This window comes from Gossypium hirsutum, chromosome A13 (genome assembly GCF_007990345.1).
Source record: "Gossypium hirsutum isolate 1008001.06 chromosome A13, Gossypium_hirsutum_v2.1, whole genome shotgun sequence".
Classification (NCBI taxonomy): Eukaryota; Viridiplantae; Streptophyta; class Magnoliopsida; order Malvales; family Malvaceae; genus Gossypium; species Gossypium hirsutum.
This window is the reverse complement of record NC_053436.1, coordinates 99229254-99251451: the sequence shown is the minus strand read 5'-3', so window position 1 is coordinate 99251451 and position 22198 is coordinate 99229254. Positions and strand designations below refer to the sequence as shown.

The window sequence follows — 22198 nt, the reverse complement described above, 5'->3', positions numbered from 1 at the left end:
CGCAAGAAAACAAAAAAAACAGCAGTTTTTTTTATTTTGAATAAACAGGACAAGTTCGGGCAAAAAAAAAAAAGCCTTACTCGAGTAGCTCAGTCAGACCGAATAGCTCGGCTTATATACAGGTCTAACTCTGAGTAATCTAAAGAAAACTTGTCCAATAAAAAAGACTTGTGCCCCAAGTTTGATTGTTCAAAATATATATATATATATAAATTTGAAATATAACAACAATATTAATAAACAATATTTTAATACTTTTTTAAAAAGGAAAATTCTAACTCGTAAGATCAAACTAAACAATTTTCTGAAAAGAAAATTCTAAACTGACACACAATATCCCATTATTTTCTTTTACTTTTTGGTACGCATAATTTTCCATTATTATTTGTTTCATACGATGATACCGTGAAAAACTTGCTCTCTATCTCCTATGATTATTTACATAAAGTTAAATTTCTACTATTAGTCCCTATACTTTATGACAGGTATGGATTTAGCCCTTATACTTAAATTTAGTCATTTTTAGTCACTATACTTTTCAAATTTTAAAATTTCATCATCACCAAATGGTAACCGTTAAATTTACTAAGTCCAATTCTATTATCTCCAAAATCTAAAGCAGCAAACATATTATTATTTATGGAATACCATGTTAGGTTGTCATTTCTATATATTACTCACTAAAAGTTTAGTTAATGGATTAACTATTGTCATTTGCGTCAAAATTGAAAATTCAAAATTCCAAAAGTATAGGGACTTAAAATGATCTAATTGGAAAATTATGGACTAAACCTACCACTGTATGTGTAATACAAGACTAGTAATTGAATTTAATCAAACGAGTTTAACAACTACTATTTGAAACAGGACTAAAATTTTAAAATTTGAAAAGTACAAAGACTAAAATTGAATAAGCAAAAAAGAATAGGGACTAAAATTGATTAAATTAAAATACAAGGACTAAATCCATAATTTTCATAAAGTATAAGGAGTAATAGCAAAATTTAACCTTTTACATAATAAAATTCTTCATTTATTTATTCCCCATCTTTTATCTTAAATTGATTGTGTTAGCCCATCATATCAGCCAAAGATACTATTATTTAACATTTGTGTTTCGCTGTGCATTCACTTGCAATGGGATAAACTAAAACCTTTTCAAAGGACAAAATTTCTACTTGGCTTTGCTTTCTGAGTGTTCCTGGCAACTTCCTTTTATGGCATAAGAAAAAGGACCTGTTAAAGTGAAACTCTCAGTGTGAAATGGGTTTTTTTATTAGCTTTTTCCAATTGAATTTTGACCCTCATTTTTTATTTGCTATTATAGTGAAGAAAAACAAAAGTAGGAGAAGACATGCGAGTATAAATAGCCGAACATCATTTCACTAATGAATTGCACACCATCACCAATAATTATATTTGATTAAATTCAGAGTAAACTTATATATTTTTCAACATATTTGAAATGGAAGATGAAGTGGTTCTACTTGATTTTTGGCCAAGCTCTTTTGCAATGCGAGTTAAAATAGCCTTGGGTGAGAAAGGGATCAAATATAAGTGCAAGCAAGAGGATTTGTTTAACAAGAGCCCTCTACTGCTTGAAATGAACCCAATCCACAAAAAAATCCCTGTTCTCATTCATAATGGAAAACCCATCTCTGAATCCCTCATCATCCTCCAATATATTGACCAAGTTTGGAATCACAAATCCCCTTTGCTTCCTTCTGATCCTTACCAACGTTCACAAGCCTTGTTTTGGGCCGACTATATTGATAAAAAGGTGAGTGTTTGCTATTTGTTAAGTTTTTTTATTTTATGTTATTGTTGGTGCATATTATAGTAATCATTTTATATTTGGTTTTATTGAGAGCGAGTATCTATTTTAAAGTGTCTTACTCTCTCAACAAAGGATGTATTGTTCTCGGAGTGTTTATGCTCAGTTTTAGTTTCTGGTTTTGTCTCCCTACTTCAAAAAGAGTTTAGAGGGGTTTATGGAATTTTGACAGAATGCCTAGCTCCCCAAAAAATATTTAATCATTTTGATCTTGATAGTCCTAGGTGTTTTTGTCAAAATTCTGTAAACCCTTTTGAATTCTCTTTGGAGTAGAAAACAAAAACTCAAGGCTAAAACCAAACATAAACATTTTAAAAACAATACATCCATCATTAAAAAGGTGAGACACTCTAAAGCATATAATTTCCGAATTGATTTCAAATGTTTAAACATAAATGTTGAATTCTTCCATGCATATAAAAATACTATAGATATATGGCATTGGGAGGAGAGTATGGATGGGAAAAGAAGACCAAGAGGAAGCAAAGGAAGAGTTAATGCAATGCTTGAAGACCTTGGACAGAGAGCTGGGCGACAAGCTCTATTTTGGGGGACAAAACATTGGGGTAGTGGATGTTGCACTTGTACCTTTCACCACTTGGTTTTACAGTTACGAGACATGTGGGAATTTCAGCATAGAGGCAGGGTGCCCCAAGCTTGTTGCATGGGCCAAAAGATGTAAAGAAAATTATCAAAGTGTGTCAGAGGCACTCCCTCATCCACTCCAGATTTATGAGTATGTGATGGAGCTCAAGAAGAGACTTGGATTGGTATAAATTATTTGGGGTTCAATCTGCATGTTTTTCATTTTTAGGGTAAGCTATATGTATTTTTGGTTGTTGGTGCTATTTAGAACATAATATCAAGGCAAACAAAGCCTTATTACACCAAAGAATAAAAGATATATATATCCTTAATTAGGTTCAGTAAGCAAGGTTTTAGCCTTTGTTGTGTCTCCTTGTCCCATTCCCATGCATTCCTCTGTTATTGTGGTTTTTGTTGCCAATTAGGCAAAAATTTATTTATTATAAGAATGTAGATACCCACTTTTGGTCATTAATTTTTTTATTATCTTTTTCTTGAGATATAGAATATAATAATTTAGGAAATTGTGCTACCAAACGTATCTTTTCAGAACCAATAATTCTTATTTAGAATAGTTGTTGTTCAAAATAGTTGTAGTTCAAAAATACTTATGTCTAGAATAGGGCTTTTTTTTATAAAAATAACTTCAAAAAATAATTAATATATAAATGACCCATTTTTTTAATTAAACACATAAATGGCCTAAAATCTACAGTGAAAGTTGGTAAAGTTAAAGAGTTTGACGCCACCAATACGCCACGTTAGCAACTAGGAAAAGAAAATTAATTTTTTCGTGGAGCTATATAGAATGACGCCACCTATATAAATACCAGAAAAATATTACAATTTCTAAAAATATGGAGGGCTATAACAAAAAATTATTTTCTGGTAGAGCCAGATTCGCCTGACACACCCACCCTGTTACTTTCTTTTTCTTTTATTTTACTTTTTTTTAACTTTTGTCCTATTCTTTTTTTATACTTTTTTTAAGTTTTGTCTTTGTCCTTATTTATTTATTTTATTTATTATTATTAATTTTAAAAAACTTGAAATGAATATTTAAAATGTTTTATAATATATTTTTTAAATTTTAAATATTATTTTTTAAATATTAAATATATTTTTTAATAATATAAAACATTTAAATATTTTAAAGATATGACCTTTCAAATTTATTATTTGTTTTATAATATTTTAAATGTATATTTTAAATTTTAAATATTATTTTAATTTATTTTATAATATTTTAAATACATATTTTAAATGTATTTTAAAATTTAAATATAAATTTTATAAATTATTAATTTTAAAATTAATTTTAAAGATATTCAAACATTTTTTAAATTAAATTTAAAATTTTAAGGATTAATATTTTAATTTTAAAAAATATTTAAAATTTAAAATATTATAAAATTAATAATAAATTTGAAAGGTCATATCTTTAAAATATTTAAATATTTTATATTATTAAAAAAATATATTTAATATTTGAAAATAATATTTAAATTTTTAAAAAATATATTCAAAAATATATTTTTAAAATTTTAAAAAATATATATTATAAAACATTTCAAATATACATTTCAAGTTTTTTAAAATTAATAATAAATAAAATAAATAAGGACAAAGACAAAACTTAAAAAATTAAAAAAAAATAAAAAATAGGACAAAAGTTAAAAAAAGTACAAAAAAAAACAAATAAAGTAATAGAGTCGGTGTGTCAGGCGAATTTGGTAGCGCTAAATTAATTGGCTTCACCAGAAAATGGAATTTTTTTTTAAAATCCCCATATTTTTATAAATTACAATATTTTCATCGTATTTATACAAGTAGTACCATTCGGGCTCCACTAAACAATTAATTTTTTTTTCTGGTTGCTGATGTGCCATGTTGGTGGCGCTAAACTCTTTGGCTCCACCAACTTTTATTATAGATTTTAGGTCATTTACGTGTTTAATTAAAAAAATAAGTCATTCATGTAATTAATTAACTTTTTTGGGTTATTTTTATAAAAAAATTTCCTAGAATAGCTATACTCAGAATAAGGCTTAAGTTAGAATAGTTGTCATCTAAAGTAGTTGTTATTTGAGAACAACTCTAGCGGAGAACAACTAAAGTTTGAAACAACTTTTGTTAGAATAATAACGTTTCATGAATAACTATATTTAGAATAACCATTGTTCGAAACAATTTGTATTTAGAGCAATTGTGTTTTTTCGAAATAATCATTATTCAAAACAAGCTTCAATAAAAAAAAGCTTCGCCATAGAATTACTCCTATTCGAAACAACATCTACATTGAGACCAACTATGTCAAGAATAATTCACGTTTGTTACCAGTCAAAATAATCATTATTCAAGAACAACTCTCATCCAAAAACAATCATCATCTTGTATTTTAAGAGATGTTCTGGGAAAGATGTTTCACATGATACTATTTTGCCCAAGTAGAAGAAGTACCCTCATAAGATTCTTGGAATATTTTCACTTTTAAGATGTTTCGAAAAGTTTAGCTTGATAGATCAGATATGGAGATAGTTAAAACTTAGCCTTTTCTTGGAATATAATATTAAGTGATTTTTTTATTCGTTTTAAAAATGTAGTGAATTCTTCTTCACTACTAACAGTCACCAACAAAACTTTTCATTATCCTTTTTTTTAATCATTAATGCAATTATAACTAATAATTAATTACATTATTAATATTAATTAGTAGCTTTGTAATTTCTATTATTAAAACACTATAAATATAATCCTTTCACAACAGGTGAGAGAACGTTTTGGCACTTTTGCCATTGTCGTCATTTTGACATTTTCATCGTTTTCATCATTTTGTAATTCCTTATCTTTCACTCCATTTCCCCCCGTAAAGCATTGACCGCAGGAGTTCATTTTAGAATGAGATGAGACAAAAAATAAACAAATTATTATAATAAATGGACCGCAAGAAGTTGCTGCTTTCGGTCCTAGGAAAATATCCAAATCTTAAAAAACTGAAGAAAATCCATGCCCAGGCAACAACTTTGGGGCTACTGCAACACCATAACCAAGCCTTGTCCTGCAAAATACTCACCACCTACGCCAATCTCAACTATCCAAATGATGCAACCAAAGTCTTCAACCAAATCCACAACCCAGACATAGTTTCATGGACTTGTCTCATTACCCTTCTCTCACAACACAAAAATCCCTTCAAATCTGTCTTAGCCTTTTCGCAGTTAATACGTGCCGGTTTAAGACCCGACAGTTATTCTGTCGTCGCTGCCTTGTCAGCTTGTGGTAAAGACAGAGATTTGATTAGTGGAATGTTAATTCATGGACTTGTTTTGAAATATAACATGGGTTTTAAGAATCAAATTGTTGGCAATGCTCTTATTGATATGTATAGTAGAAATGGTGAAATTATGGTGGCTGAACTAGTGTTTGATTGGATGTTGTTTAGAGATGTTGCTTCTTGGAACAGTTTGTTGAATGGTTTTATTTTATGCAACGATTTGGAGGCTTCTCACCGGGTATTTGATAAAATGCCTGTGAGAAATGCAGTTTCTTGGTCGGCTTTGATATCTGGGTATGTAAAAGGGAAGGAACCGTTGGTTGGAATGAAGCTTTTCAAGGAAATGAGAAGTCAAGGGGAAGTTAATCCTACAATTGTTACCATTGTAGCGGTTCTTGCTGGCTGTGCTGATAATGGGGGTCTTTATTTTGGTGGGAGTGTTCATGGTTATGTTAAGAAAGTGAATTTGGGCGAAAATAATATTGTTTTGAACAATGCTTTGACGGATATGTATTCAAAATGCGGATACCATGATGTTTCTGTGATGATTTTTAATGAAATGGTGGAAAGAGATGTGTTTTCTTGGACTATAATGATAAATGGATGTGCATTTCATGGGAAAGGAAAACAAGCTTTGCAGCTATTTTCTGACATGTTAGCATCAGGCGTTGCACCAAATGAGGTGACCTTTTTGTCTGCTCTATCCGCTTGTACCCATGAAGGATTGTTCGTTGAGGGGCAGGAGTTGTTTAGGAATATGGTTCAATGCTATGGTTTAAAACCCATGATTGAGCATTATGGATGTGTAGTGGACCTTCTTGGCCGAGCTGGGCTATTGGAAGAAGCAAAAATATTAATTAAACAAATGCCAATGTCGCCAGATGTTGCTATTTGGAGGTCATTCCTTTGTGCTTGTTTAATCCATGGGGAATTGGATTTAGCAGAGATGGCAGGAGAGAAGCTTATGAAACTAGAACCAGATGATGATGGGGTGTATGCACTTGTGTCACACATGTATTGTAGTTCAAATATGCACGAAGATGGTTTGAAGATTAGGAAGAAGATGAGAAATAAGAAGATAAGGAAAAGACCTGGGTGTAGTTGGATTGAGGTGAATGGTAGTGTTCATGAATTTCTTGCTGTAGATAGATCATATGTTGCTGCTACTCACATTTATCGGATTCTACAATGCATTAATGAAACCGACAGAGAATTTCTTTGGTTAGAGTTGGAATGATTCAATCACTTCAAGCTGCGCTGCTTTCCTCTATTAACTCTTTAATCTTTTGGGGGGCATGGTTTTGCGAGGACTTCATAAAGAAACCTCTGCACTATATCATGTATAGTTAGCTTTATAATATCTTTGCTAATGATATTGGGTATATGTTTGAAGCACTATTTTATAATTATTTATTGCCAATGCTTTTGGTATCTCATAGTTACAATGAGTTCCAACTAAATACTCTATATTCACAAAATTCAAGTCTTAGACCTTATTTAAGAATATCAAACTCTTTATTAAAATGTTTATATTTTATCAAAATTAGATAGATTGGGTAATATTACCATTCTTTTTTTTTTCATTTAGATCAATGTTTATTATATTATTTACTTTACATGATATGCTTTAAAATTGATTTTTTTCAATACATATATATATTTTTTATCTTATAATATCCGTTTTATTAAAAAATAATTTTTTAGATCCATAATTATCTCTTTCAATAATATTTTGTTCAAAGTATCAACCTTTAATATTTTGAATGTAATGGATTAAAAATGATTATTATATTTTTGGACTATATATAATAATATCTCAATTGAAAAAAAGAAGAAGAGGAGGAAAATGAAGTATGAGCCCAGGTAACCTTGTAATTAATATTATTTATTACCTTGGGAACCTTGCAAAGCCCCAATATTATCATTGAAAAAATAAATAAAGCTGAACTCAAAAACTTAGTCCAACAGCGAAGTAAGAGTCAAGTCTGAGACAACCTAAAAAAATTCAAAGCTCTATCTATATTCATGGTTTGTGTCGCTCCCTTTCGTTGTATCTAATTCTTTAGTTTTCCAATAATTAATTTCTTAATTTGATTTTCTATATTTAAAATAAGTGGAAAATTGGAAGACAATTTTAGTTATATACTTTCTTTTTTTTTTAGCTAATTGATTCTGATTCTGAACCTCAAAACCTATATTTGGGGAACATCCCTTTATTTTCTTACCCCTTATCCTTAGATTGTTTCCTCATAGATTGTCGGGAAAAAAATTGGGAAATCTCCTTTTTATTTTTTAATTTAATTTATTGTTTTTAGAATTGTTAGTTCTCACTCTTTTTTCAAACTTTTATTATAAACTGCAATTTCCTTGTTCTTTTTTTCTTTTTTTTTTCTTTCTCAATTTCCCAATTTCGTTCCTTCAGATGATTGCATGATTTCTGGTGAGTTTAATTCAACCTCATTTTTCTTTTTCTTTTTTTTTTATGTGTTGTACCATATAACATGTTTAAATTTTTTTAAAATTATATATATTATATTTATATGTGTGTATGGTATTTAATTTTGGATAGATACAATAAAAAATGTCTTGTGGCATTCGAGGAAACCATCTTCATAATAATAATTCGAAAGTGACAGAAGTGGGGAAGGGTAGTAGGTTGCAGCTCAATGGTTATAGAAGATCACCCCAGGTTATTTATCTTTAATTTCCTATTACATTACTTTCAATTAAAATTACTCTTTTACTTTGTGAAAATAGCTTTAATTAATTTTTAATATTATTCAGGATTCCAGAATTTCTTCTTTCAATTTTAGGAACATTGATCAGAGGTAATCCGATCTACTTACGTTTCCTTCCGTTTAAAACTGATTCACCAAGTATAGGGACCAAGCCTTAAAAATATTATTGAATTTTTTGGAGCACAAAAATATAATTTTATCTTCTTCTTTTTTGTGTGTAGAAAATATTTAATCGTTTCACCTTAATTCTTACTCTCAAACATAGAAAATGTTTTCTACTTTAGATAACATTTGTATGGGCGAAGCTATGACTTTTTGTTAAGAAGACTTAGATTGAATAATTAATTATTAGGAGGGGCTAAAATTGAAATTGTCCCATCTAATCAAGAGAGGCCATTTTTTATGTGTGCTTGAGTTGCTTATTGAGCTGGTTTTACGTAGGTGGTGTGGGTTATTGACTGGGTTTATCTGTTGTTAATCTTTTTTAGGTGTGCCATATTGACATTCCCAACACTTGAGTGTGATGGGCAGTGGAGAATTGTTGCATTACCCTTGCAATATTTTGATCACACTAACCGTTTCGGAACAGGAACTCAGGTGAACATGAATGGCCTCCATCTCCTCTCCTCTCCCTCCATTAATACCTTCAAGCTTGATGGTCACGACACTCAAAAAGGGCCTCAACCTGATCACATTCCTCATGCTGCCATGCCTTTTAGAACCAGAAGTTTGCCTGGTTCCAATGTGCAACAACAATTTCGAAACAAGCCCCTTCCCAATAACACTACTCAATTGTCCTACACTTCTTCCACTCATAGTTCCAATGATTCCTCTGCCGTTACGTCCAAAGGATCCAATGCTACTATGTTCATTGATTGTCCCGAGGAAGACAAGTCTGCCAAGAGAAATTCGCAAAAGAATGGAAGAAAGAAAGGGAAGCATAAAAAGAAACATTTGTGCGATGTTGGCTCCATGGAATCAGAGGTTTGTGCGGAGTACACCTGTGGAAGTTCAACATCGGAGATCTGTGGTAACTAACAATGACATTATTAATTCAACTTTGCTACAAGTTTTACCATCTAACGGTTTGCTTACTATAATTGATCATTATGCAGAGAGTAGCAGTGGTGTTGTTACAAGTTCTCAGTCACAAAATATATGCAGAGGTGACATTGATGAAGTCGAAACACCAGAGTCTATTGCACCTTCTAAAGCTCACAAGTTTTCAGGGGAGCATCATACGGATAGCTACGAAATTGGTAGTGAGGATCAGCAGCTTTCTAGGTGTCAAGGAGATATAGAGAGGAGACATCCTTCACATCACAAGGTTTTCTCAGACATGCATGATTCTCTAGTGTTGGACTCAATTTCTGTTGGTTCAAACAGTGAAGAAGGGATGAGTGGTGGTCATATTGTCAATCCATTTAATGACTACAACCATGAAATCAGTCAATTAGAGGTATCAGGTTCAAGTACCAACAAGGGGTCTTTGTATCGAGAAAACTCATCGTGTAGCATTTCAAGAACTTGTGATTATACTGAGGAAACCAAGCATGGTATGGCTCGGAAATGCTTTGATGGCCGAAAGGTTGCACCAAGCAAGAGGGATAAGCAGTTTAAATCTGTTCCTGGGAAACCTGGAAGCACAGGGAACTTGCACACTCGAACAGGAATCGAGAACGGTTATTCTGTTTGGCAAAGGGTTCAAAAGAACAGTGTAGAGAAATGCAACACCGAGTTGAAGAAAACAAGCCCTGTCTGCTCACAGTTTGACGTCGCTCTAAAGGATGCTCCATTGCAGAAAAGAAATTGTAATAATGCTTCCAGTCCAACAACCGTACCTATTACCGATGACAAAAGGAAGCTAAAGAATAAGGTTCCTAAGAAGCTGAAGAGAAAAGTTAGTCCTTCTCCGAAACAAGAAAGCGGCATTTATTCCAGGAAAGAGTCTCTTCCCAACAAGGTAAACTTAAATGCTTATGCAAAGACTAGCATCCCAAATGGTGGAATATCTGATGACTTGTCTTCGATGGATGACAATGGAGTAATTAAAAATCATTCAAGGTCTAGTTCTCAGCCTGGTTATGCAAGGGTTGATACCCTAAAATCCGAATCTGTTAGTGACTTTGAAGTTGGTCTATGCAGCATGGAGCCATGTGAAAATGCCTGTGATGCTACTTCTGGTTTCAATATTCAAGACAGCATAGAGAAAAACTCGCATGTCCCTTCAGACCAGTCAACTTTAGTTGAGGCGGAAACTCCGGTTTACCTCCCTCATCTGATGGTGAATGGTGTTGCTCAAACAGAAAAAAGTTCTGTTGCTGAAAATGGCAAGCAAAGTCATACCTTGGGGTCTGTTCTCTGGAAATGGATACCTATTGGGATAAAGGATTGTGGATTTACATCTTCTAGATCTGCCAATTCATCATTCGAACATGGTAATGGACTGGGACCAGATGTAGAAGACAGAACTAGTATGTATAATAGCTTTGAAGAGAAATTTGCTCCATGCTCTAAGAATCTTTCTCCTTCAATGAATGTTGGAAGAATGAGTAGCAGCATTAGGAATAAAACTAAAGAAGAAAATTTATCAGCAGGTGCAAATGATTTAAACAAGATAGCAAAGGCATTGAATGATGGTTATAAGGCACAAATGGCATCTGAAGCTGTTCAGATGACCAGTGGTGGCCCCATTGCTGAGTTTGAAAGGCTTCTTCACTTTTGTTCTCCAGTGATTTGCCATTCATACAGTTCAGTAAGGTGTCAACATTGCTTACTAGACAAGGTTCCTAGTGCTCTATTATGCAGACATGAGACACCAAACATCCCATTGCGATGTTTATGGACATGGTATGAGAAACATGGAAGCTATGGATTAGAAATAAAGGCAGAAGATTACGAAAATCCAAAGCGTTTGGGCATCGATCAGGTCGAATTCCGTGCCTACTTTGTGCCTTTCTTGTCAGCAGTTCAACTCTTTAGGAACACTAAAACTTATTCCACCCCTAGAGGTTCAGAGGCTTGTGATACGGATCCAAACGATCAGTCGCAAGTATATGATATGAAATCTGTTGACATGGAACTAGTTTTTGAATATTTTGAATCCGAACAGCCTCATCAAAGACGAGCATTATATGAAACGTAAGTACCAATTCTCTTATATGTCTTTGATACTCATCAAAGTTGACATATAAACATAACACTGGTTCCGTTTGTTACAGGATACAACAACTGGTTAATGATGATGTATCTACTCGATGCAAAATGTATGGGGATCCAGTTCATCTCAACTCCATAAACATGCTTGATTTGCATCCTCAATCTTGGTTAGCGAAGAAAAAATGTTTTGGTTTTATATGAAATAGACCAAGACTCGTTTTAATGTTCGGTTGCTTCTGTGTTACAGGTATTCTGTTGCATGGTATCCTATTTATAGAATTCCAGACGGAAATTTTCGTGCTGCATTTCTGACTTACCATTCACTCAGCCATTTCGTTTGTAGAAGTTCCAAGTTTGATTATGCTAGTACCGTGGATGCATGTATTGTCTCTCCTGTTGTGGGTCTAAAGAGCTACAATGCTCAGGTACCCATAATTAAATTACTCAATGCTATTATGTACTGTTATTTACTTTGCTTATATCTGAGGATGCTATGATGTAAATGCACATCACTTGGAACAGGGGGAATGCTGGTTCCAACCGAGACACACTACAACGAACATTATGTATGAAAACCTGGGCCTTAGCCCTTCTAGAATACTGAAGGAGCGATCAAGGACACTGGAGGAGACTGCATCACTTATGGCAAGGGCGGTTGTCATCAAGGGAAATCAGACATCAGTAAACAGACACCCTGATTATGAGTTCTTCATGTCTAGGCAACGATAGGTAACATATGTGGAACCACTGACCAAGTAAACTATTTCAGCTTGATAAATAGTTCAGGTAGCGATAGGTAACATATGTGGAACCACTGACCAAGTAAACTATTTCAGCTTGATAAATAGTTCAGGTAGAAGCTAGCCTTAATAGAGAGTTCATTTTCATAGTGTTGTTTGGCCTGTGAATTTTTTTTTTCTGTACAGTTGTTTGCATGACTGAGTTCTTTTGTACTCCTTAAGGAATATTTACTTCTTTTTTTTCTTTCTTTTTTTTTAAATTTTGGGAGTCAATTTAGTGTGTGTGCATATATATATATATATATTTAATTTGACTAAATTTGGTGTTAACATGTTTGGAAGGAGATCATTTGGCTTTTGCCCACCAAATATGATTTTTGCCTCACAAAATGCTTTTTGTCACGTTCACAAGTGTTTTTTGAGAGAAGTAAATTAATTGATGATGCCGAAATTTTTTATTTTATTCAAAGAGATCTATAAATTATATATAAAAGAGACCTTTCTTCTGTTGACATGTCTTATCTCATGTTATGGTGATTTTTTTTTTTGTTAAATTTTAATTTTGGCCTCTATTATATCTAAATCTACGATTTAATCTCTACTTTAATTTTTAATGTAATTTGATTTTTATATTTTTATAATGTTATTGATTAGAGCAAAAAGTGAATATCATCAACTTTTTTATTAAAATATTAAGTGGTCCTATATAATTTGAATGCCTTAAAAATATTTCTTTTGAGTATCAACTTTTTCTTTTATATTATAAAAGAATGGTCAAATTTTAGTTTTGGCTCATATACTAAGCTGAGCTGAAACTTGAGAGTTAATTTATATGCTTTAATTTTTTATATAATTTAATTTATGTAGTTAGTCTAAATAATTAATATTGTTAATTATTTCAATCACAATGTTGGCGTCAAATTTTATAAAAGAAATACTACAAAAAATTTATTTTATCATGACAAATTTGAACATGTGCTTTTTTTTTTTAAATCCTATGCAGTATTTTCAACATTATTTTTATTGTTACATAACTATAAAGTGAATATATATATGTTAATTTTTAAATTCAAAAAGCATAGGGACTAAACTCATAAAAATAAAAATAGGTGACTAAATTTTAAATGTACAAATTGTATAGAGGCATTGAGCATATTTTAACCTTCAAAATTTTACTCTATAGTTTGATGCATAAATAATCAACTCAATGCACAACCATACAGGTAAGAAATGAAAAGGAAAGAACTTAAAGTTGTGATTAATTGGTCGGATGTTCACTTTTACCAAAGATAATCTGGGTTCAAATTACAATTAGAGTGTTCTTACTGTAAATCCACGTGTTTCAGATATATTATTTTGAAGTATTTTTATCTTTTTATATAAAATTTAAAGGATTCAAATACTCTCACTCCATCTCTTATCATCTCAACCAGAACAATATTTAATCTTTTTTTAACCAAAATTTTATACATTTTTTGTATAATTGTTTTCACCTATGTTATGAGTGTATCAAAATCTAATATACAATATGTACATATTTTTTGTGTACTTTAAAGCTATAAAATAAATATTTTTTAATTTTTTAAAGTTAATAAATTATCTTATTTAAATATATAATTTTATTAACTTATTTAAATATAAAATTAATTAAACTTTCTCCATTTAAGTATGTATTTTATTAATTTATTTAAATTTAAAAAATTACATGTATTCATTATTTTCAAATAAAAAACTATTTAAAAATTTCTGGATCTTCAGTAATTTATGTATAAATTGATAGTAACTAAACACAATAATTATATATATATATAAAGTTTAGATAAATTATACCAACAGTCTTTATATAAAATTATGTTTTAATTATTCAATTTTAAAAATTTACACATTACTAAATAATTATTTATCCCAAAAAAATCCTTTCCAAGAATAAAATGAATGGCTATGCGAGCAAAGAGATGACTCTAATCATAATCTTTAATATAGTGAATGAATGGTCAGAATTGCAAAACGTGATTGGACTTTAAACATTACACTTCATTTAATTATAAAATCAAAAGTAATAATGTCACATCAAAATGTAACAACTTTTGAATAAAAAGATAATTAAGCACGTTTAAATTAGAGCAAAAATAAATAAAATACATGCCTTGAATAAGACGCAATGAAATGACATATTTTAGGTTTATGTCTATCTGTGACTATGACTTTTTTTTTTATCAATCCAACCAATTTTCTTGGCATAATAAACGATCATTTATCATAAAATTATAACATCATGCACTCATATCTCTACAAGTCAAACTTTTTTTATTTATATATCCACACTAAATTTTAATTCAATTAATATCAATATAATTGTCGGTACAAAATAATATAAGTTTAAGCATACTGAAATCGAATATGTTGAAGTATGTTTATTATCTCATTTAAGAGTTGATAAAAAATTATAAATAGTTTTAAATACTTGTAAAAAAAATTATATAAATAGATATATTGACGAGTTAAATTTTCTCATACATATATGATATTAAATTTTTTTTAAATATGTCTATTTTTTTTTGTTCAAACTTTTTTAACATAATATTTTTTAAAAATAATCTTAATTTTAGAGGTGCCTTCAGATTTAAGCAAAACAGTACAACCCTTGATCAAACATATTTGAGGGAAAAAAAGAAGGAATGGAGAACAGGATAGAAGCAAAAGAGCAAGAAAGAAAAGGGGAAGGGAGTTGGGGGAACAGCCTGACTTGCTAGGAAAGAGATGGCTAAGTTTAGAGGCTATGGGGAGATGAGGTTTGGAAAAGGTATTTATTAGGATTAATATTTTAAACTTTTTTTTTAATTGGTGTAATGGATTAATCTAGAATAAATTTAATTATGAAATCATTAAAATATCTTCTTTTTATGAGAGTGTTTGTCTTTTTATATAATAAATCAATAAAAAATTGAATTTTTTATCATCCTAACTAGAGCATCAATTAATTTTTATGTAAATTTTTAATAAATATATTTGTTACGTAATTTATTTTTCGCACTATAAATCTAGTATATTATTTAAACTTTTAATTAAATATGTAAATGTTATGGATATTAAATATTGGTCTAGATTTTAATTGGTAAGATTTAATTTCAACTCTGATTTGATGTTATTGAATGGAAGGTGCTACACAATTAAATATATTAATGAAATAGGTACTTTTAATAGAAAGGATGCCTTAATGATTAAGTATTCTATAAATACATTTGTTCATGGGTTGAGTTATTCGTTAAAATTTGATGACACACTTGAAATTTAAGAAGGTCTAAGTAAAAATATTAGGCTAAAAAATGAACTTGAATAAAAAAAATAAGTCGATTTAAACTATGGGTTAGGCTTGGGCTCAGTATTCAAAGCTCAAGCCCTGCCCAACTCATTTTCTATGTTTAGAATATATTATATTATATTATATTATGTTATTATATATATATTATATAATTTATAGCACATAAAAATTAAATATATAATAATATATAATATTATAATATTATAATGTAAATATTTAAAAAATGTAAATTCAATCTAGTCTAAGGTTGTGTGTTTTGTTCTAGTATCTTAGGTGTATGAAGAAGATTTTTTTATTGGATGTTTTCGGGTCTACTAGTATGAAATACTGCTAAGTATGAGTGTTCTGGGGTTATAATTTTTTTTATTTTAAATGTTAATATCTTACATATATAATATTAACAAATAAAAAGTATAAATAATTTTTAAAAATTAAAAAATAATATGGGTGGAGTTAAAATAGTTTGGGTTAACTATTTACAAATATGAACGAACATGGATAAAAATTTAAGCATATATTTTTTGTTGGATCAAGTTTAGATAAGTATAAAATGTATTAATATCATATTTAAGATGACCTAAAACTGACTCGGTCCATGAACATATATACGTAAAAGTAAAAAGTAGGGTTTAGCACTTGTAATGGATAGATGATGTATTCTATAAAAATATTTGAGAGTTGTAATGGGTTTAGGCAGTTATGAAATTAAGGATAGGAGAGTAGTAGTCGGTACATGATGTTTTTGCAAGGCCTTGTAACTCTATCAAAAGGGGAATGTTTTTATTAGTGTAGATATCTTTATCCTTTTTTTCTTATCACAAACTTAAAATTAAGGAGTCAAACCAAGTTTAATATCGTCTCTTTTGTTGATCTCATATTGATTATGTTTTCATTCATAATTGTTCAATTTCCACCAACTTACTAATTTTATAAATTACATTTAGTAGATTAAATACATTTAAGAAAAGATTTGTGATAACGACATATCAATTGGAAGTGGAGATTTCAAATAAACCAGTATTATTTTAATGAATTTATTTATTTTAATCTAGGCGAGAATTATTTTATATGTGCAAAAGTTAGAAGTGAACTGTAAGGAGAAGTTATACTTTATTAAGTCATAATTTTATTGATGCACCCATAAACTTTAATCATACATTTAATTTGATTATAATAGAAATTAAACCTTTAATGAAAAAATATGCATCAATATCTTTTTTGTAAAATATTTATAAAAAAATCTATGGTCATACCCTATTTCCAATTTTTTTTCATTAAAATTATCATGTTTCTATGTCAATATCTTCTTTTATACCTATCTGTATTCTTACCTCATACGAAAACTGTTGTAACCTTTGTTTTCCCCTTTAAATATCTCCAACAATAGGCTGTATGTTGTAGATTGAAGAGGCTGACTCCTTCCTTAACACTATGGGGTCATCATCATCATACACCGAAGATGATTTTAGCACCTCTGCCTTCGATCCTTCAACATTTAGCGTCCAGGAACTTGTTAAATTAGCGGCACCGGATTTCTCAATCCCACAACCATTTGTTCGTATAAACCAACAATCTCCTTCCTTGTCTGTCACCACTCCTTTGCCACCAACCATCGACATGTCTCGTTTGCTTTTGGAAGATGACCACCATAACCTTGAGCTCCACAAGTTGCACGCTACTTGCCAAGACTGGGGCATCTTTCAGGTTTTTCTGCTTCACTCTCCAAAACTAAATTTTATATATGTATGCATGTATGATTGAGTGTAGTTAATGAATGGATATGGTGGTACGTACCGGTGCAGTTGGTGAACCATGGGGTTAGCTCATCACTGCTGGAGAAACTGAAGCACGAGGTGGAGGAATTTTATAGACTGCCATTGGAAGAGAAACTGAAATATAAAGTAAGGGAAGGAGAGTTGGAAGGGTATGGAAGGAGGACGAGAGGAGATGGCAAATATGATTGGGTTGACACTTTCAATATTATCACTAACCCACTCCATAGGCGTAGACCTCATCTCTTCCCACAACTACCTCCTTCTTTAAGGTTCTTTCTCTCTTTGTTTTAAGCTTTTCATAAAGTGATGTTTACTTAATATTTAATGGATGTCATCATTATCATGATGCAGAAGTACGATGGAGTGTTACTTATCGGAACTCCAAAAGCTTGCCACAAAACTTATTGGTTTCATGGGAAAAGCATTGAAAATAAAAGAAAAGGAGATGATGGAGTTGTTTGATGATGGGCTGCAAGCGGTGAGGATGGCATATTATCCTCCATGTCCACAACCAGAGTCAGTGATGGGTCTTTTTCCACACTCTGATATGACTCTCCTCACTATCCTACACCAACTTAATGGAGTGGATGGCCTTGAGGTTAAAAAAAATGGCCTTTGGTTCCCTTTCAACGTCAACCCAGATGCTTTTGTGGTCAATGTTGGAGACATTTTCCAGGTTCAAAGTTTTTTTTTTGGTAAATTCTACTATTAATCACTAAACTATAAATAAGTTTTCATTTTGATCACTTAACTAGAAAAAATTACAATTTAATCACTAAACTCTTTAAGAGTTTTTATTTAGGTTACTGGGTTTTTTCTTTTTTAAATTCCTCTAACGAACTCCAAGTAATGATATAATTAATACAATGAATCAATACTCATTGATGAGTAGAATAAATCTGGCTGCCAATGTATCAAAGATCAGAAATAAATCTATTCGAATTTTGATTCACAAATTCGTGACCTCCAAAATTATTTCATAAAAGAAAAAGGAAAAGATAGTTTTTTTATTGGTGCAGACAATGCGAGCAAAACAAGTCATATAACATCGATTTTAATAGCCCAGTGACTTAAGTGAAAACTTTTGAATAATTTAATGATTAAATTATAACTTTTTTTAATTAAATGACTAAAACAAAAACTTACCTATAATTTAGTGAATAATGGTAAGGTCTACCCAGTTTTTCACATTACTATTACAAAACACATTCCTATGCATGCATGTATATAAGAAATGTGTAAATGTTAAATGCAGATATTTAGCAACGGGGTTTATCACAGCATTGAACACAAGGTTACTTGCAATAAAGAGAGAGAAAGAATAACAGTTACCTTCAACTTGAGTCCTAATTTTGAGGCGGAGGTAGGGCCTTCATTGAGTGTTATAAATGCAGAAAACCCTCCATTGTTTAGAAGGGTGGGAATGGAGGAATACTTCAAACAGTTCTTCACCCTCAAGATCTATGGAAAAAAATATTTGGATTATATGAGGATTGAACCTTCTGAAAATGGCGACTGAGTTTATGCTTTTTTATTGATAGAAAGAACAAAGATAATAAGGAAAATGATAGTGTAAGGTGAAGCTTTTTAAGGGTTTTTGGATTTACTTTTACGCTTTTTTATACATGGAGTTTGTAGTCAAGTTGGTGTCATTCCCCTATATATGGCTACTGGTCCTAGGTTATTGGGATTGTTAAGCCTTACCCTTATATGGTGTGTATAACTATTGTATCAAATAATGTAAATAAAAGGTCAAATTCTGCAATTAGTATATGTACTCTACAAAAGTTGTGAATTTAGTCTTTATAATTTATTTTATCAATTTTAGTCCATGAACTTTTTGAATTTTTATATTGTAGTTTTGATCCAAGCAATAGCAGTTGAATTCATTGGATTAAATTCAAACTTGTTATATACCATGCATATAGTTATAGATTTAGTTTATATTCTTCAACTGAACCATTCGAAGTCCTTATACTTTTTAAAATTTAAAATTTTATTCTTAACACAAATGGCAGTAATATGTTTGTGGCATTAGATTTTGAAGATAGTAGAACTTAACGAATCTAATTGTTATAATTTGGTGAGGACTGAAATTTTAAATTTTAATAAAGTATAAAAATTAAAAATTACGAAATTAAAGTATAAGGATTAAATCACAATTTTCATAAAGTGCATGAACTAATTGCAAAAATTAACCTAAATAAATAGCAGAAAATGAACGAAATTGACAAGTGATAAAAGAATAAAAAATCAGATTGGTGCAAATTTTATTTGGGTGACAACCATACCTTTGGATACATCATAGTCACAAGATTATCATTCCAATTGTGAACGCAAGAACGATGAGCACTTTGAAACCATCAAAGATGACGACCGGTGAAAGCACTGGTCTTTGATGGTGATCCACGTAAGCATTTGGAAAAATGGAACCCCATAATTAATCCAATAAAACTATTTCAACCCGATAAACATTTTGCTCGCCAACAACACTATCCTTACTACCTCCTTTAAACGGTATCGCCAAACAACACTATAACTGTTAGTAAATTGGTGCTTAAAGATGATGAAAAGAAGAAACAGTCTCATCATCATCACCATCGCTGCATAATAACACAGCTTTAAATCCCAACTCAGCCATAAACATTCTTCAATGTTTGGCTGCTTGATTAATGAGTTCAGATCCCACCGGAAAATCTGTAAAAGAATAAAAAAAGTAGTCAATGATCGGTTCATTTTGTGACATGATTTTCTAAATATACGAAAATATTTTAAAACAAATTGAACAAAACCACATCATCGTGTCCAACACTTCCAAATCCAAACAACTTTGCTGCTAGAATATTATTGAAAATCGGAATAACCACGCAGCTAGAATCCGTCAATTACATTCCAACAATGGTAGGTATCGCACCTATGTCAAGGTTTGGTCTCTCTCTTCTACAGAGAACTTCACTGAAAGAGAACACCTCACTTGGTGAAGACACAACCTACATGGTTCGCAAGAGAACCCTCGGTACTTTCAATGGAAGAAATAGACAACCTTAACGTGGTAACAATACCTACAATTATTGAGAGTTCAGTCAGCTGTCCAACATACTATACTTATAAAACTTCTCTAGTCGGGATCATCCCATCAACAAATATATATATATATATATGAGAAGAAAATTCGATGTAGAATTAGAGAAAATGAATGGAGCAAAACTAACAAAGATTGATGGAGCCTGAAAGAAGTGGCAGCTAATTTCATTACAACTACAGAGCAACAGTTGTAGTAGTAGTATATATATATACATAAAGATCAATTTTAATCTGTTGAGTATGAGTCATATTTCAGTCAAATTTGAGAAATAATGCTTCAGTTAAGCTCTGTTTATTTGTTCTAATTTTTATCCTCTTTGGAGGGATTTTTCTACATTAAATTTGTGTGTTCAATTTTTAAATTTTTTTCCTTTTTTTTTACTTGTTCGTTGTTTAATTGAGTTGATCCTTAACATAATCCCTGACATTAAAATGAGAATTGTTTGAAAATATATTTGTACCAGGAAATGTCTTTGATCTTATATTTGCCATAAAATGGCAAAGTTAAACATGTATGCATGTATGGATGGATGCATGCAACTCCACACTTTCTTTTCTTTGCCTAAATTTTGCAATTCGATGAGCTGGTAGTAGGCACTGTATGGCATCTCTCTTATAACTCAAAACCCATTTTTTTCTTTTCATCCTTTTTAAAGATTTCCCCCCTCTTTTTCTTATTCCTTTTTCTTTTGCTTCCCCCTTCATATATTGTCTTATCCTTAGTTGTATCTCTCTTTAGCAGGAAAGCAAAATTCTTTGCAAAATGCCTTGAATCATGTATTCAGGTTGAAGATCTTCGCCATTGCCTTTTACTTTTCTTCTAAGGCAATTTAAACAGACTCTATCTCTTTCTACATTTAGAGTTTTGCAGAAGAGGCCAAAGATTAAGGCCTAACCATTTGAAATCAGTATGTCATGTTGCGACGTAACATTTGTTTTTGTGACGACAAGAACTTGCCATGCCACAACGCGACGTCCGGTATTGATTGTTGCGGTAAGGCCCACTCAGTAGATTGCAGTCAATTTGATGTTTTGAGATTTTTTAAATTTGGTACTAATTTAACCTTGAGTTAGCTTTAGAGTTTTCGTAAGCTCGTTAAAAACGTAGAAACGACTGTATATCATATTGTATGCATGTATTGGTTGAAATTAGTTATTTAATAGTATAAATGGAATGTAGTTGATTGTAGTTGCTCTGGCAACAAATCTGACACTTGGTGACTCAGACTCGGCGATTGGGTCAGTAACAGGGTGTTACGCAATCAGAAAAAAGACAAAAAAAAGCATTAATTCGGGTAAGGAAATTCAAGCCAAGCACGAATTCATAATCATCTAAGTGAATTACCTCAACGTCTTCATTGCCTTTCCACTCGCCGATTTGTAGCTCAACTCCTTATGCTACTCCAATGGTTGGAACCTCTTTGGAATTAATTATGTTGATCTTCTTGATCAATTTTCTAACTGAAAGACTAAGTTTACCCACGGCTTTCTCCGGTATAAACATGTAATGACCTAAATTTTAAGGTCATCAAAAAATTGAATTTTCGGGTTATAATTTCCGCAAAATGAATTCGTAAATATTTATTAGAAATATTTACGAAGCTAGTAGTGTAGTTAATTAGACTTTGATTAAGTGAATTAGCTTGAATTAAAGCTAATTTAGTGAAAGGACTAGATTGAATATACG

At 30.9% G+C, this 22198-nt stretch overlaps 4 protein-coding genes across 13 annotated transcripts; all 4 read left to right on the top strand.

Moving 5' to 3' along the window:
• Nucleotides 1–1413: 1413 nt before the first annotated feature.
• LOC107911340 (probable glutathione S-transferase parA) lies at nucleotides 1414–2881 on the top strand. Its single transcript, XM_016839194.2, has 2 exons — nucleotides 1414–1780; nucleotides 2266–2881. Exons 1-2 carry the CDS (start codon nucleotides 1466–1468, stop codon nucleotides 2608–2610), a joined length of 660 nt encoding a protein of 219 aa, XP_016694683.2. The 5' UTR covers nucleotides 1414–1465; the 3' UTR covers nucleotides 2611–2881.
• A 2474-nt stretch (nucleotides 2882–5355) lies between these two features.
• On the top strand, nucleotides 5356–6930 carry LOC107912948 (pentatricopeptide repeat-containing protein At2g13600). Its single transcript, XM_016841349.2, has one exon. It carries the CDS (start codon nucleotides 5356–5358, stop codon nucleotides 6928–6930), a length of 1575 nt encoding a protein of 524 aa, XP_016696838.2.
• Nucleotides 6931–7571: 641 nt separating this feature from the next.
• LOC107912947 (uncharacterized) lies at nucleotides 7572–12570 on the top strand. Of its 10 annotated transcripts, none has more exons than XR_005907774.1 (9): nucleotides 7572–7721; nucleotides 8263–8382; nucleotides 8478–8521; nucleotides 8920–9461; nucleotides 9547–11572; nucleotides 11653–11757; nucleotides 11838–12015; nucleotides 12113–12376; nucleotides 12444–12570. XR_005907774.1 is itself a non-coding variant. In XM_041085398.1 (9 exons), the coding sequence occupies exons 2-8, from the start codon at nucleotides 8275–8277 to the stop codon at nucleotides 12317–12319; spliced, it is 3210 nt and encodes a 1069-aa protein (XP_040941332.1). In that variant the 5' UTR covers nucleotides 7572–7721; nucleotides 8263–8274; the 3' UTR covers nucleotides 12387–12570. The 10 variants fall into 10 exon arrangements, 9 of the variants coding, with proteins under 9 accessions (XP_040941332.1, XP_016696837.2, XP_016696832.2 ...); XM_041085398.1 differs by having other exon boundaries at nucleotides 12113–12319; nucleotides 12387–12570; XM_016841348.2 differs by having other exon boundaries at nucleotides 9021–9461; nucleotides 12113–12570.
• Nucleotides 12571–16968: 4398 nt separating this feature from the next.
• LOC107912945 (codeine O-demethylase) lies at nucleotides 16969–19188 on the top strand. The gene is made up of 4 exons (XM_016841341.2): nucleotides 16969–17356; nucleotides 17455–17696; nucleotides 17779–18103; nucleotides 18683–19188. The coding sequence occupies exons 1-4, from the start codon at nucleotides 17084–17086 to the stop codon at nucleotides 18944–18946; spliced, it is 1104 nt and encodes a 367-aa protein (XP_016696830.1). The 5' UTR covers nucleotides 16969–17083; the 3' UTR covers nucleotides 18947–19188.
• The last annotated feature ends 3010 nt before the right edge of the window (nucleotides 19189–22198 follow it).